Below are 13,060 nucleotides of genomic sequence, written 5' to 3'. Positions count from 1 at the left end.
TATTTATTGTTCCAAAATGACCTGGTTCTGGCTTGACACAGTAGACAGTCTACTTTAGGTGGATAAATAGATTAAATAATTCTGCTACTTTCGATAGGTCACATTTCGTGTGATCATGTTTTCTGTTGCAGAAAAGTTTGTAGAAAATACGGATACAATGTTCCATAGAATCCTATTTACTGGCGAACTTTTTCTTGTTATATTCTTATTATTTTACATTACTTAACACGTTGAATACCATGGGATTAAGTTGGGGTTAGGTTAACACTAGAACTACCACACCAGTCAAATCGACTGCTTTTACAATTTTATCTTACAATTCCTACTTCATGTTATATTTTTTCCCCGCAATGATGTAATGACTTTCGCAACGATAAATAAAAGAATAATATAATGAATTTTATTTTGTTTTTTATGTATTCAAACTTAAAATAACTTTGTATGCTACTTATACTAATACCAGTCAAAATGACAGGTACTTGTCAAAGTGTAAAAGGATGCTGCAATCTGTTTAGCGAACCCCAATTAACCAGTTTCCTCATTTTCTACAATTTACCACACGTTTTTAAAATTTTTACTGCGTATCATTCGATATTATGATATCAGTTATCAGGAAAATTCCGCATCGATCGCTAGATCGCTAGAAATATCACATCAGTCAAAATGATTGTTTCTACAATTTTATAAACTTGCCAACCTTTGTTCAGGGATCATGGTCGCAGATGGATTAATAATACCAAAAATATACTACATAACATAGAATTGCTTCTGTAAGAAAGTAATAAATCAATAAATATAAAAATATTCTATTATTACGTATTTTTTAAAGACCAGTCAATTTCACTGGTGTTGATAGAAATAGTTTCGTGTTAATTATCAGTAGTTCTAGTGTTAACTTAACCTCCACAGCACCACGGTCAAGTTGAGAGCCAGTCACCGGTGACCGGTGAAATTAATACAGTATAAAACATACAAAAATAGTTTTATTTATACATGAAATATACATCTATTATGTGTGCTCCCACCAGTGGCTGTCGAACATGGGAAAAACCTGTTTTTTCCGTGTTTTACCTTAAGGAACAGTAACCCTAAATAATATTTTGACTTGAAAAAAAATGCTAAATCGTGTCACGGTTCTTTAGGATTATTGCTGGTCCGCATAAGTATGACTGAGGGATGGATTATGGTTTATGGTAAATCCCAGGACCTAATAACGTAGAACAATTATTTAGCAATGCGAAGAAATAATATGAGATAACTGATAATCGCAAAAAGTAAGTGAATCGAGCGAAATTGCACTACAGTGCCATGGGGGTCACCGGTGACCTCAGTGAGATAAATTCATCAGATTCATTCAGATGATTATACATCGTAGCATATCTGTTGTAGGTAATATTTCAACATTATATGTATGGCATAATAAAAAATTCACCGTGGCGCCACGGCCAAATCTTGTAAAACTGGCGTGACATTCAACGTGTTAATATATTATATTACAAAAGAAAGAATATAAAAGTACAGGTTGCAAGCAAAATCGAAGAAAATAAGGAATTTTTGAAAAATGTATATGTCGTTAGAAATGTAATTTTTCTTTTTACAGAATCCGTCTGGTTAAAATATTACGGTTACTTTTAACCTAACAACCAAGCAATATTTAGTTCACTAAAAGATATAACTGCTTGGAAACTTTTTGACAATAGATGGCGCACCTAAAACCACCACATGCTTCTAACGAGGAAACAAAGTTCGGTCAAGGATCGTCGTCAGCAATTTCCTTTCTAAAACTATCGGTCGATCGTGCGACCGTTTTAATGCAAAACACGTGGCGTTATGGAAAGATTCGAAATCAGCATTACATTTCCAAGTTATAATCTGGGCACAGCTTGATTCTGCGGTTAAATAACGGTCTGTGTAATGTCCCGCGTCGATCGTATTATCGTCGACGTAAGCAACAGCATCTCTGGTATTCCACGGACTCTCTGGTTATCCTCTGATATGCAGAGAAACCTTGGGTCCCATTAACACTTGAACATGTACAGCACATCACGTTTCATCAGACGTTAAATTAACAAAGAGATATGGCTTTCGAAAATTTACTAGACGTTCCAGAATAGTTTTCTAAATCCTCGCTGTACCAATAAGAACGAAAGTATGCGAATAAATTGAATTAACGAACTCAATGCATATGATAAATAGATCGATGATAGACACGTTTGTTACTGGCAAAATTTAACGTATTATATTTTGTGGTGCTCAACGATTCACTAAATACGATTCACTAGTCATACGATTCAATGTAACTTCCGGTTCAGGTTGTTTGACGATCATGTCGCGTAACGATCGAGGTCGAATAATCGACGCTCAGAATCACTTGGAAGTGACCGATGATTCTCAAAGTCATTTTCAATCAAGGTAAAAATCATGAATGGTTGTCGAGGTTGTGTGGTTTTTAACATTACAAGTTTAAGATTATTTGGAGATCATACATTATCGTCGAGAGTCACATCGAAGGCCGTATTATTCGCGGTTAGAATTAAAAGTCATTGATTGATACTTGTCGACGTCGTATCGTACACGGAATTTTAATTATTCAAGTATGATGAAAGAATAACAATAAATTGTTTTGTGTTGCAGGGTGCAGAGTACGAGGTGCTGGACGACTCTCAGGAACATTGGTGGAAAGTCAAAGATGAACACGGGTATGTAAAGGCTGTATCATATTCAACAAAAGAAGAGCAAAGTAAAACAAGCGTAATTTTAATTCTACGTAGAATCATTTTTGCTACATTTATCTTTAATATGTTGCCTTCTAATTTATTTATTTACGTCTTTTGTTCTAAAACTTTCTCTAAAATTTCCTTGAAAACTTATTACCATTTTAGCAAACATTAATTCAAGCGAATAAAACTACACATCGGATCGAAAGATTTCGATCGAGATCAAGCTTCAATTTAATTAGATCCCGCCAATTATGCAAACCCTTGCTGCAAGCGGTAATTAGGATTAACGACGTTTCGCTCGATACCCATATCTTCGTAGCAATTTGCATGCTCGGCAATCGAGTGCTTTTAATGGCTTAGGTTCCTCTCTTCGTACTCTCTGATGACTACTTAACGTAACCAAAAGCAGATTAGGGCTATGCATTCATTGGTAGACGATTCGACTGACGAACGTTATAATAAGACGTGTAGCGAGTAAACACGAGCAAAGGGAAACTGTACCTGGCATGTAAAATACCTATATTAGCGTGCTGCATGTGTAAAGGACTGATAAACGTAGTGGTGTAAGTCAGTTCACTAACTAGCTTTTATAAAATATGTATTTATTTATTGCTATAAAAAATAGCTTATATTTTTTCACAAAGAATAGTTCAATTTACACCTAATTTTATTGATAATAATTATAAATATTGTAAATAACTATCTGCTGTTTAAGCTCAGAGATAGTTCTTCGCTTTTCCCAAAAGCATACTTGTTTGAGTTACGTCACTTTTGAAATATGTACGCGATGTATGTAGAGCAATCGACTTACACACAAATGATATTGACACAATCAAAATTGCCTACTCGTTTTGCATATTTGAACATCGAATATATGCGTGAATACGAAGTAGGATAATGATAAAATGACGTCCATTACACGATATAATGTTACTTTGTCTGCTATAAATTCGTAATTGGATTTTATCATAACTTAAGCATAATGTTCGTTTGCGAAGTTTCATCAAATTTCCATGACATCGGTTTGTTAATAATTGCACAATGTTTGTACAATATTTATAGAATAGTTTGGACGGAGAATAACGTAGAACAATTAATTGTAACCTCTGATTCTTCTTTCAGATCCATCGGTTACATTCCTAGCAACTACGTGAAGGAAAAGGAACTCCTGGGTCTTCAAAAATATGAGTACGTACTTGCAGGGGTTTCATACAAAAATTTATGCTTTTTTAATGTTATATGTAATGTTGTGAGGTAGTGATAAAATGTATTGAGTTGAGTAATTAGTAAGATAAGAGTTCAGAATGTAAATGTAAATATCATATAAGCCGGAAGCTATTGTAAGGCAAAAGGCAAAGATTATAATAAATAAGGAAATAAATAATGAACGAATGCTATATGTAATAATGATTGAAATATAATGATTGGAATTGTAGGTGGTACGTGGGTGATATGTCCAGACAACGCGCAGAATCATTGCTCAAACAGGAGGATAAGGAAGGTTGCTTCGTCGTACGTAATTCGTCTACCAAAGGGCTGTACACGCTTTCTCTTTACACTAAAGTGTAAGTGTTTTCACATACAACACTACTTTATACGTTAACAATTGTAGAAAAAATTAATAAGAAGATATTCATATCGTTATAGCCCACATCCTCACGTAAAGCACTACCACATCAAACAAAACACTAGAGGAGAGTTTTATCTGTCCGAAAAACATTGCTGTGGCTCAATACCAGATTTGGTTAACTATCACAGGCACAATAGCGGTGGACTAGCCAGCAGACTGAAAACCAGTCCCTGTGATCGCCCTGTGCCACCAACTGCTGGCCTCAGTCATGGTTTGTAATTTCGAAACTGCAGATTCTCATATATTTATGGGAATTATAAAGCAAAAATGTATGCTGGTCACATAATACGTAAAAATGTATAAAATATCTAAAATTGAATACTCGTTATAATATTCAGTAGGTAAAACAAATCAGCTGCCTCCAAAAATCTAAATCTTATTTCTTTAATTCTGCTCATGAAAATATGAATCTGCATAAATATCCATAGTCTAGTAATTTCCAAAGGAAGAAAAACCCTTAAGGGAATTACAAAGGCGTTAAGAAGTAAACCATTTTCTGTGAAATGCTGTAGCAAGTCTTTGATTTACAGATAAGTGGGAGATTGATCCAGCAGAATTGCACTTGTTGGAAGAACTTGGCTCTGGACAATTTGGCGTAGTACGAAGAGGAAAATGGCGCGGTTCTATAGACGTTGCAGTAAAAATGATGAAGGAAGGCACGATGTCTGAAGATGATTTTATAGAGGAAGCTAAAGTGATGACGTAAGTCGATAATTAAATCAATCTTTTAATGATTGTAGTGTTAAGAAATAAATTTAGTGAATGACAAATGATAATTATTGGGTATAGGAAACTTCAACATCAGAATTTGGTCCAACTATATGGCGTTTGCAGCAAGGACAGACCAATATACATTGTCACTGAATACATGCGACATGGATCTCTGCTCAACTACCTCCGTCGTCATGAAGCAACTCTAGGAGTAAATGTTGGTCTCCTTTTAGACATGTGCATACAGGTAAATTCCAAATTGCTAAATGTCATTCCTTCATTTCCTAATCATTGTAATTATTAATGTTAATTGAAATACTCTGAATTACAGGTTTGCAAAGGCATGGCTTATTTAGAAAGGCATAACTACATTCATAGAGATCTTGCTGCACGCAATTGTTTAGTGGGCTCAGAAAATGTGGTAAAGGTTGCAGACTTTGGATTAGCAAGGTGAAAATCTTTTCTGCATTATGCAGCTTCTTGTACTCCTAGTTTATAATTACTAATTAGAAATCTTTTAATTTTCTTGTAGGTATGTATTGGATGACCAGTATACTAGTAGCGGAGGCACCAAATTCCCAATCAAATGGGCGCCACCAGAAGTGCTGAACTACACTCGCTTCAGCTCAAAATCAGACGTCTGGGCCTATGGAGTGCTTATGTGGGAAGTATTCACATGCGGAAAGATGCCTTATGGTCGTCTAAAAAACACCGAAGTTGTGGAAAGAGTGCAACGCGGAATCATATTGGAAAGACCTAAAGCCTGCTTCAAAGAAGTCTATGAGGTTTGCCATAGCCATATCGTATTCCAAATTATTTACGCTATGATATACAGGGTGGTCTACGCAACTGTTTCATGTTATAACTCTGTTACCAGTACAGTTAGAGAAAAATGTCGAAGGAGAAGGATGAATGATCCAAAGAGCATTATTTTTTTAAATGGAAATGCATACTTTTTTACGTAAATAGATTTCTCCCGTTATTCTACGTAAAAGAGCATTAGAATACAATAGTGAAAAAATGATTAGCTATCAAGATATTTTAACCTTAATTTTGTAGAATTTATTACATGTAAGATAAAGAAGACATAAATAGGAAAGTATTGCGCTACGTCTTCCTGTGCTTTTCATATGATATTCTACAAAATTAAAGTTAAAATATCTTTTAAACTAACCAATTTTCGACCATGTTACTCCTAATACTTTCTTTCATAGAATGACGAGAAAAATCTATCTATGTAATAAAAAGTATGCTTTTCCATCTTAAAAAGATAATGCAATTATTGATTGCACATACACCACTGCACTTCCAAAAAAGACATAGTCCTACGGATATAGTACTCTTTGGATCATTCATGTTCCTCCTTTGACATTTTTCTGTAACTACACTGCTAACAGAGTTATAACATGAAACAGTTGCTTAGACCACTCAATATACATAATATGTAAAGAAATAAACATGATTATTTTCAAATAATTCTCCTAATAAGATCATCCTACAACAACCCCAAGACTTTAACAAGACTCTATATGTATATTAATTGATTATTTGTGTTTTAGGTAATGCGAAAATGCTGGGCCCATTGCCCGGAAGTACGACCCTCCTTCCGCGTACTGAAGGAGCAGCTAATCAGTGTGTCTCAAGGTCTGCTCAATGATTGACTCAACCTTCTACGGTGTATGCGCCTTTCGTCGCCTTCGAGCCGGTCAATACAGGCGGCAAAATCTCCATCGCTCGAGCGATCGCCCTCAATACTACCATCGTCTAACTCGTCATCGTCGTACAACTCAGCAACATTACCGTCATCACGTAAAACACGTGCACCCGCCACTCTACCACCCTCGGTTGATTTTCTACATCTCTCGTCATCCACGTGTAAATTAAAGAAAGAAGGGTCATCCTCACCAAGTACACCCGGCCACCAACCTAGTCAACCATCATCAAGCTCGTCAAACGTCTGTGACATTTGCAGTTCCTACGGACACCCGTGGATTGAAATTTGCAAGGCGATACGAGCCACTAAAGGCAAATAAAAGTTGTGTGTGTGTCCCGAAAGTATGTGTGTCGATTTCAACGATTGTATTAACGCAGCTTACAAAACAGCAGAAAAGAAACGAGAAAAGCGAACAAAAAAAAAAAGAAAGAAGAAGAAGAAACAATATTAATACGACATTATTTGACCCTGCAGCATCGCGACCCTTTACCCTCGTACCCTTCGCTCTCCATCTTTCTCTCTTTTCTTTCTCTCTTCTTCTATGATCTAAACCAACTTTCAAAAATTTTCTCTTTACTATAGACATTTTAGATGTTGTTTTTTCTCGTCGAACGAAAACGATCCGAGTGCGTGATATTATTATGTGTTTCTCGGATATATCAGGTTTTTTCCATCTATCCTAATCTTCAACTCTCCAACCCCTTGCCTCGTCCATCATGAGTTTCAGAGTATCTGTTCCACGCAACGATACGAATGCATTTACAAATAGAACAGTAGTATTTATTGATTGTCCTTCGAACAGGATATATTAGTAAGTTGTGATTTTGCCGTAGAAACGTGTACTGTCCTTTTGTTATTGACTTTTTAACGAGAACACTAAACGTAACTCCACGAATGAGAACATTATTTCTGCTTGATAAGTGAATTTAATAAATGAATGTCTCACTTGTGTATTATATACTATGACAATTTAATAAAATAGAATAAAGAAAGATAACATGTCCTATTGTATTACCGGTATTATTTGTAGATTTAGAATCATTAATAACAGTATTACTCGCCTAATAGACGCATTTTCATCAATTGTATCGTATCTTTCATAAAGTGAGCTCTTTATAACTCGAGGTCGACGATATCTTAATAATACAAATTTAAATGAAAGCAGATTATTTTAGAGCATATAACTTTAAGAATATAAAACTTTATACTCTTAATCTTAGAGTAAAAAACCCTTTAAAAAATACTCTTACATTCTTTAATTCATAATTATCAGGATATTTTAGCAAGAGATACTGTATACATATATGTACATTAGAGAAAAATTTCGTTTTAATTGTTTGAATTATATCAAGTATCTGTCAATGTCTGTTCACGTGATTGCAAAAGTCGTATTGATCATTCAGAATATTGCACAATAATGTTAATTCGCGTCGTGCTAAAGCCATAACAGTTAAATTTATGTTGTTCAAGGATATTACTGGCTAATCCAGTTCGAAAATTTCATAGGCTAACTTTTTGGGCAACTCTCGTCCATTGTGAAATACTTCACCGGAAGTAACATGCGCCACAGGAAAGATCACGTGAAGTTCTAAACGTCTGCACGAGAATTTGTATCTTTACCAAAGGTATCATATAGACGTAGATTATATAGTCACATGTATGAGAAAACCTTACATGTAAGAATAAATATTCTTCGCGAGAATACGTTCTATTACGCTTCAATATATTCGAAAAACATGATTGTAATTAGAATTGGCGTGCTTAATGATGGTGTGGGTGAATATATGCATGTAGGAACACATCACGAAGCGGGAATTTCAGAAAATTCAGCAACATATATAGGTGAGTAATAAAATACGAGCACCATCCTCCATAAAAAGCAGAACATCCAGCCATTCGAAAGAAATTTAACATAAAAATCGGCATAATATAAAAAGAGTTTAATAAAAATAGGTTACCTTAATATTCAACACAATCTTCACTAAAATTGTAATTATCTTCACGTGAATTTAAGTTTATGATGTACTATTAATACCTCTTTGTTGATGAACGATCTTATCAGTATATATATGAAGCTAGTAATTCTAAAAATTATTATATGAACGAAGGCATAAAAAAAAAGTTGACTCACCGATAGAAGTTTATTTCATTACAAATTCACGATTGCTACACATTCCACAATCCATTGATTTCGAGGACGATTTTTATCATATTCATAAAAGTACTTTACCACTGTTATTGTTACTTTTATACCGCACTATATTGGCACGAAGCATAAATATTAAACACTAACGTTATAAACATGCAGCACAACTTCTTTTTTAAAATATTAACGCGATTACAAATCAAACATAACGCAGCAGTCACAGAATTCAAATTGATTGAATCTTTGTTTCAAAAGGTCTGCGGTAACTGGTAGATGGCTCACGACCACGCGAGCACAATTCGAGTGCACGATATTTAATACTTAATTTTCGTTAACCTATAAAATCTTGATAATTTATTTTATAAGTTTGTAAAAACTTGTTATATATGTATAATTCTTATATAAGCACACTTTACGATTTATAGAAATTATTTTTTTCTTTAAACAAAACGTCATTATAAAATATATAATTATTAGTATATATCTATTAATGTATCCCATTTTAGTATTGACATTTCTGTATTATCAAATGTTCCTATTACGTGTAACGTAAATAAACGACGAGCATGCATTTTCTAAGCAGTTTTCCTATTATTAAATATCACAGGTAATAACTGGAAAGAAAATGTAATAAGAATATGTATAAGTGTATCTAGTAAGTTACTTATAGTAAATGTAATTTAATTAACTTTTGTTTATAAAAAATTTTATATTGATCCAAACATAAAAAACAAAGAACTCTCTTATCACTTATTTTTAATCATCTTATAACTTGATCTTTCAGAAAACAGTTTTTAGGATATCTCATTACTAAATTTAGTACTATGGCACATCCATTAGTTGCAGTATGTCAAATGACATCAACAAATGATAAAGAAAAAAATTTACAAACTGTACGAGAACTAGCTGAGAGGGCTAAATCTAGGGCAGCTTGTGTAAGCACATACAATAAAACTTTAATTTCATTTTTTTAATATTATTTATATTTATATAAATTTTTACAATACTTTAATAGATTGCCTTTTTTCCTGAAGCCTGTGATTATTTAGCCGATAATAAAAAAGATATAATAGCCATGGCTCAACCTTTGAATGGATCAATAATATCAAGTTACAAAGAAATTGCTAAAGCAAATAAAATTTGGTTATCGTTAGGTGGATTACATGAAGCAGTAAGCTTGAATTTCTTTTTATTTCTTTACAAAAAAAAATATTACAATTGTTTTTTATTAATCCATATATTCTAATTACATATTTACAGTTAGGTGACAATGAAAATCGTATAAGTAATACACACGTTGTAATAAACAGTGAAGGGGAAATAGCCAGTGTTTATCGTAAAATCCATTTATTTGATATAGACAATAAAACTACTGGCCTGAGATTGATGGAATCAGATTATGTCTTAGCAGGGCAAAAGATTGAACCACCCATATCAACACCAGCTGGTAAATTAGGCCTCAGTATTGTATCCTTTTTAAATTTTATAATCTTGTTCTTCAAGTCTAAGAAATTGTATTTACTTAACAGTAATGTTAGTGTTATGATATGCGTTTTCCCGAATTATCTCTTTCATTAAGAAATATGGGAGTGGAAATTCTCACATATCCATCAGCATTTACATATCAAACAGGTGCTGCTCATTGGGAGATATTATTGCGTGCAAGGGCTATAGAAACACAATGTTATGTTATAGCTGCAGCTCAAACTGGTACACATAACAAAAAGAGAGTGAGCTGGGGTCATGCAATGGTAAATAATTTTATAGTTTATACTAGTTTTATTACATTAAATATGATACTATATGTATAAAATTTTGTCAGATTATTGATCCATGGGGAACTATAGTAGCGCAGTGTAGTGAAAAGACTGATATGGTTTTAGCAGAAATTGATTTAAACTTATTAAAACAAATTCGGCAAAGCATGCCGTGCGAAAATCATCGTCGAACAGATTTATATCCTAAAATAGAATCCCTGTAATCTTTAATTTATATGATATATATATGCGCATATATCTATATAATTATATTAAATTTTACTTGCTCTTATTTTTACTTTTTGAGAGGAGTAAATGCTCGTGCTGAGCTCAATATTTTATGTAAAGTAACTAGGGATTGAAATGTAATAAACATTATATTTTATTAATATACATATATAAAACAAACATTTATTATGATGAATTTTATTGTACATACTATCTAATATAACTTATAAATATTAACTTATAAATATTTGTACCGTAAAGATGTAAAGTAGGTGAAAATATATTGCTACAATTGTAATTGTGGATAATTTTTGTACATGTGAAACTGAAAGTATAACAAACTAATAAGAAATTGTAATGCAGATATTCTAATAAAATGTAAAATAATATTTTAATAATATTATAATAAAATAATATTTTTTAGAATGTTATAAAGAATGCAATAAATTATACATCATTTATTATGATAATTCAAGTTATTAATTCATTTAGTAATTTCTTAAAACTTCGATTATTTATCCAAAAATGGCACATGCTATATCTATGGATATAGATGTAATATTTATTATTTGCTACCTACAAGATACAAAGTATTATTAAAATAAGAGGCTGATATAAAATTTATCATTACTCATATCCACATACCTTCACTTGTATCTATTCTTTGGGATCCTATAAGATCTGCTTCAACTCCTTGCAACGCCCAATTATGTTCATATATTTCCAATGCTTCCCATTCTGATTTGAAAGCAGCTTTTGGATCTGGTGGCATAGACATTGCAGCACCCGATACTTGATCCTGTAAAAAGCTGGAGGTATCAGCAGCATTGTTTTCTCCAAGGACAAGTGTATAAATGGAACGTAATCCAAATACATTAAGGAAATACCAAGATGCAGATGAAACCCATGCAGCATCAAGTGTACCTAATTCTACACCACGTTGCAACATTGGTTTGAAACGTAATGTCAAAGGAAATGGTACTTTAGCTAAAATATAATCATTGCTGTTAATTTGAAAAGACTGAGTTTATGCTCTAGATCATACATATAACCCTTTGAACGTACTTGTTACAAAGCCAGAAAACATCCAGTTAATCCAGCCACCTATTAATACCATTGGTACAACATTAGCTGCATTTCCCTTTAACATATCTGTCATCACATTAGGATCTGTCATTGGATTCTGCGATACTGGGGCACGTTTTTGTGTTTTAAAATATCCTGTCTCTTCATTATTAAAGAAATGCCTTCTGCTAATAAATGCCATTTTTGGAATATATTGACCATTTTCTCTTAGCAACTTAGAGCGTATTATCACTTGACTAGAAAACAGAGTATATAATAATGAAATGTTTCGACAGGTTGGAAATACACTATATTTATATATTCACATATGCAATTTATAGATTCACGTAATCACCTGTCTTGTACTTGATGAAGCTCAACCTTTCTCTCTGAGATAAGTAATATCGAAATATAATGTCGAATAATGCTTACGAGGAACGTAATCACAACGATAGGTAAGAACACCCATCCTCGAATGTTTGGATCTAAAATCAACTCAGCCATACCACTTGTCGCTGCAGCGAAATTTACGCGGAAGAAAGAAGAAAAGTAAGAAAACTAAATAGATTGAAGAACATTTTACAAAGGCAAGAATATGTGTATGTTAATACCAGTTGCCAGTTATACATAGCAGGAGCCCCCTAGACGACACGATATAGAAATAATGATTCATACCTCACCGATAATAAAGTGTATTTAATGTATTTTTTGCAGCATATAAAGCAACTAAATTAAATAAAATTCCTTCAAGATTACATATACATTATGCACATATAAAAAATAAATTTTTAATGTGCATGAAAAAGTTAGAATATATTAATTCTACATATATAAATACTTGTAACATATAAAAGTGCTTATTACTCACTCGCGTATTTGTATTTATGTATGCATTTTACTGATATCCTAAAATTTTAACTCTTAATAGTACATAAAAAACTCAACTCTCACTTTTGTAATTAATAATACAAAACTATATTTCGCTGATAACAATAAAAGGAGAACGGAACAATATGTAAGTACTTAGTATAATAAGATATATTCGATACAATTTCCCGCTCTTGGAAGAATCAACTTCGTTATCGACGT

The 13,060-nt window shown here is 32.9% G+C and overlaps 3 protein-coding genes across 10 annotated transcripts in view; 2 read left to right on the top strand and 1 right to left on the bottom strand.

Annotated features, from left to right (window-relative positions):
* The window catches only part of Btk29a (tyrosine-protein kinase Btk29A), a 351,109-nt gene extending 343,889 nt beyond the window's left edge, over positions 1-7,220 (top strand). For all 7 annotated transcript variants that reach the window (XM_072021484.1, XM_072021485.1, XM_072021490.1 and 4 more), the window contains 9 exons: positions 2,635-2,699; positions 3,843-3,908; positions 4,157-4,285; positions 4,368-4,561; positions 4,881-5,052; positions 5,140-5,308; positions 5,393-5,511; positions 5,594-5,846; positions 6,621-7,220. In XM_072021484.1, the coding sequence (XP_071877585.1) occupies positions 2,635-2,699; positions 3,843-3,908; positions 4,157-4,285; positions 4,368-4,561; positions 4,881-5,052; positions 5,140-5,308; positions 5,393-5,511; positions 5,594-5,846; positions 6,621-6,722 (1,269 nt within the window). In that variant the 3' untranslated portion in view covers positions 6,723-7,220. The remainder of the gene's footprint in view (positions 1-2,634; positions 2,700-3,842; positions 3,909-4,156; positions 4,286-4,367; positions 4,562-4,880; positions 5,053-5,139; positions 5,309-5,392; positions 5,512-5,593; positions 5,847-6,620) is intronic.
* A 752-nt stretch (positions 7,221-7,972) lies between these two features.
* Positions 7,973-11,092, top strand: Nitfhit (ntrilase and fragile histidine triad fusion protein NitFhit). Of its 2 annotated transcripts, none has more exons than XM_072021525.1 (6): positions 7,973-8,617; positions 9,706-9,856; positions 9,937-10,092; positions 10,182-10,388; positions 10,460-10,672; positions 10,744-11,092. In XM_072021525.1, exons 2-6 carry the CDS (start codon positions 9,746-9,748, stop codon positions 10,900-10,902), a joined length of 846 nt encoding a protein of 281 aa, XP_071877626.1. In that variant the 5' UTR covers positions 7,973-8,617; positions 9,706-9,745; the 3' UTR covers positions 10,903-11,092. The 2 variants fall into 2 exon arrangements, with proteins under 2 accessions (XP_071877626.1, XP_071877625.1); XM_072021524.1 differs by lacking the exon at positions 7,973-8,617 and adding an exon at positions 9,197-9,528.
* Positions 11,073-12,617, bottom strand: Emc3 (ER membrane protein complex subunit 3). The gene is made up of 4 exons (XM_072021531.1): positions 12,327-12,617; positions 11,972-12,228; positions 11,552-11,893; positions 11,073-11,482 (listed from the first exon to the last, which is right to left on the bottom strand). The coding sequence occupies exons 1-4, from the start codon at positions 12,473-12,475 to the stop codon at positions 11,472-11,474; spliced, it is 759 nt and encodes a 252-aa protein (XP_071877632.1). The 5' UTR covers positions 12,476-12,617; the 3' UTR covers positions 11,073-11,471.
* Between the last annotated feature and the right edge of the window lie 443 nt (positions 12,618-13,060).

Source organism: Bombus fervidus, chromosome 19 (genome assembly GCF_041682495.2).
Source record: "Bombus fervidus isolate BK054 chromosome 19, iyBomFerv1, whole genome shotgun sequence".
Taxonomy (NCBI): Eukaryota; Metazoa; Arthropoda; class Insecta; order Hymenoptera; family Apidae; genus Bombus; species Bombus fervidus.
The sequence above is the reverse complement of the archived record's forward strand: the minus strand, read 5'-3'. Positions and strand labels throughout refer to the sequence as shown.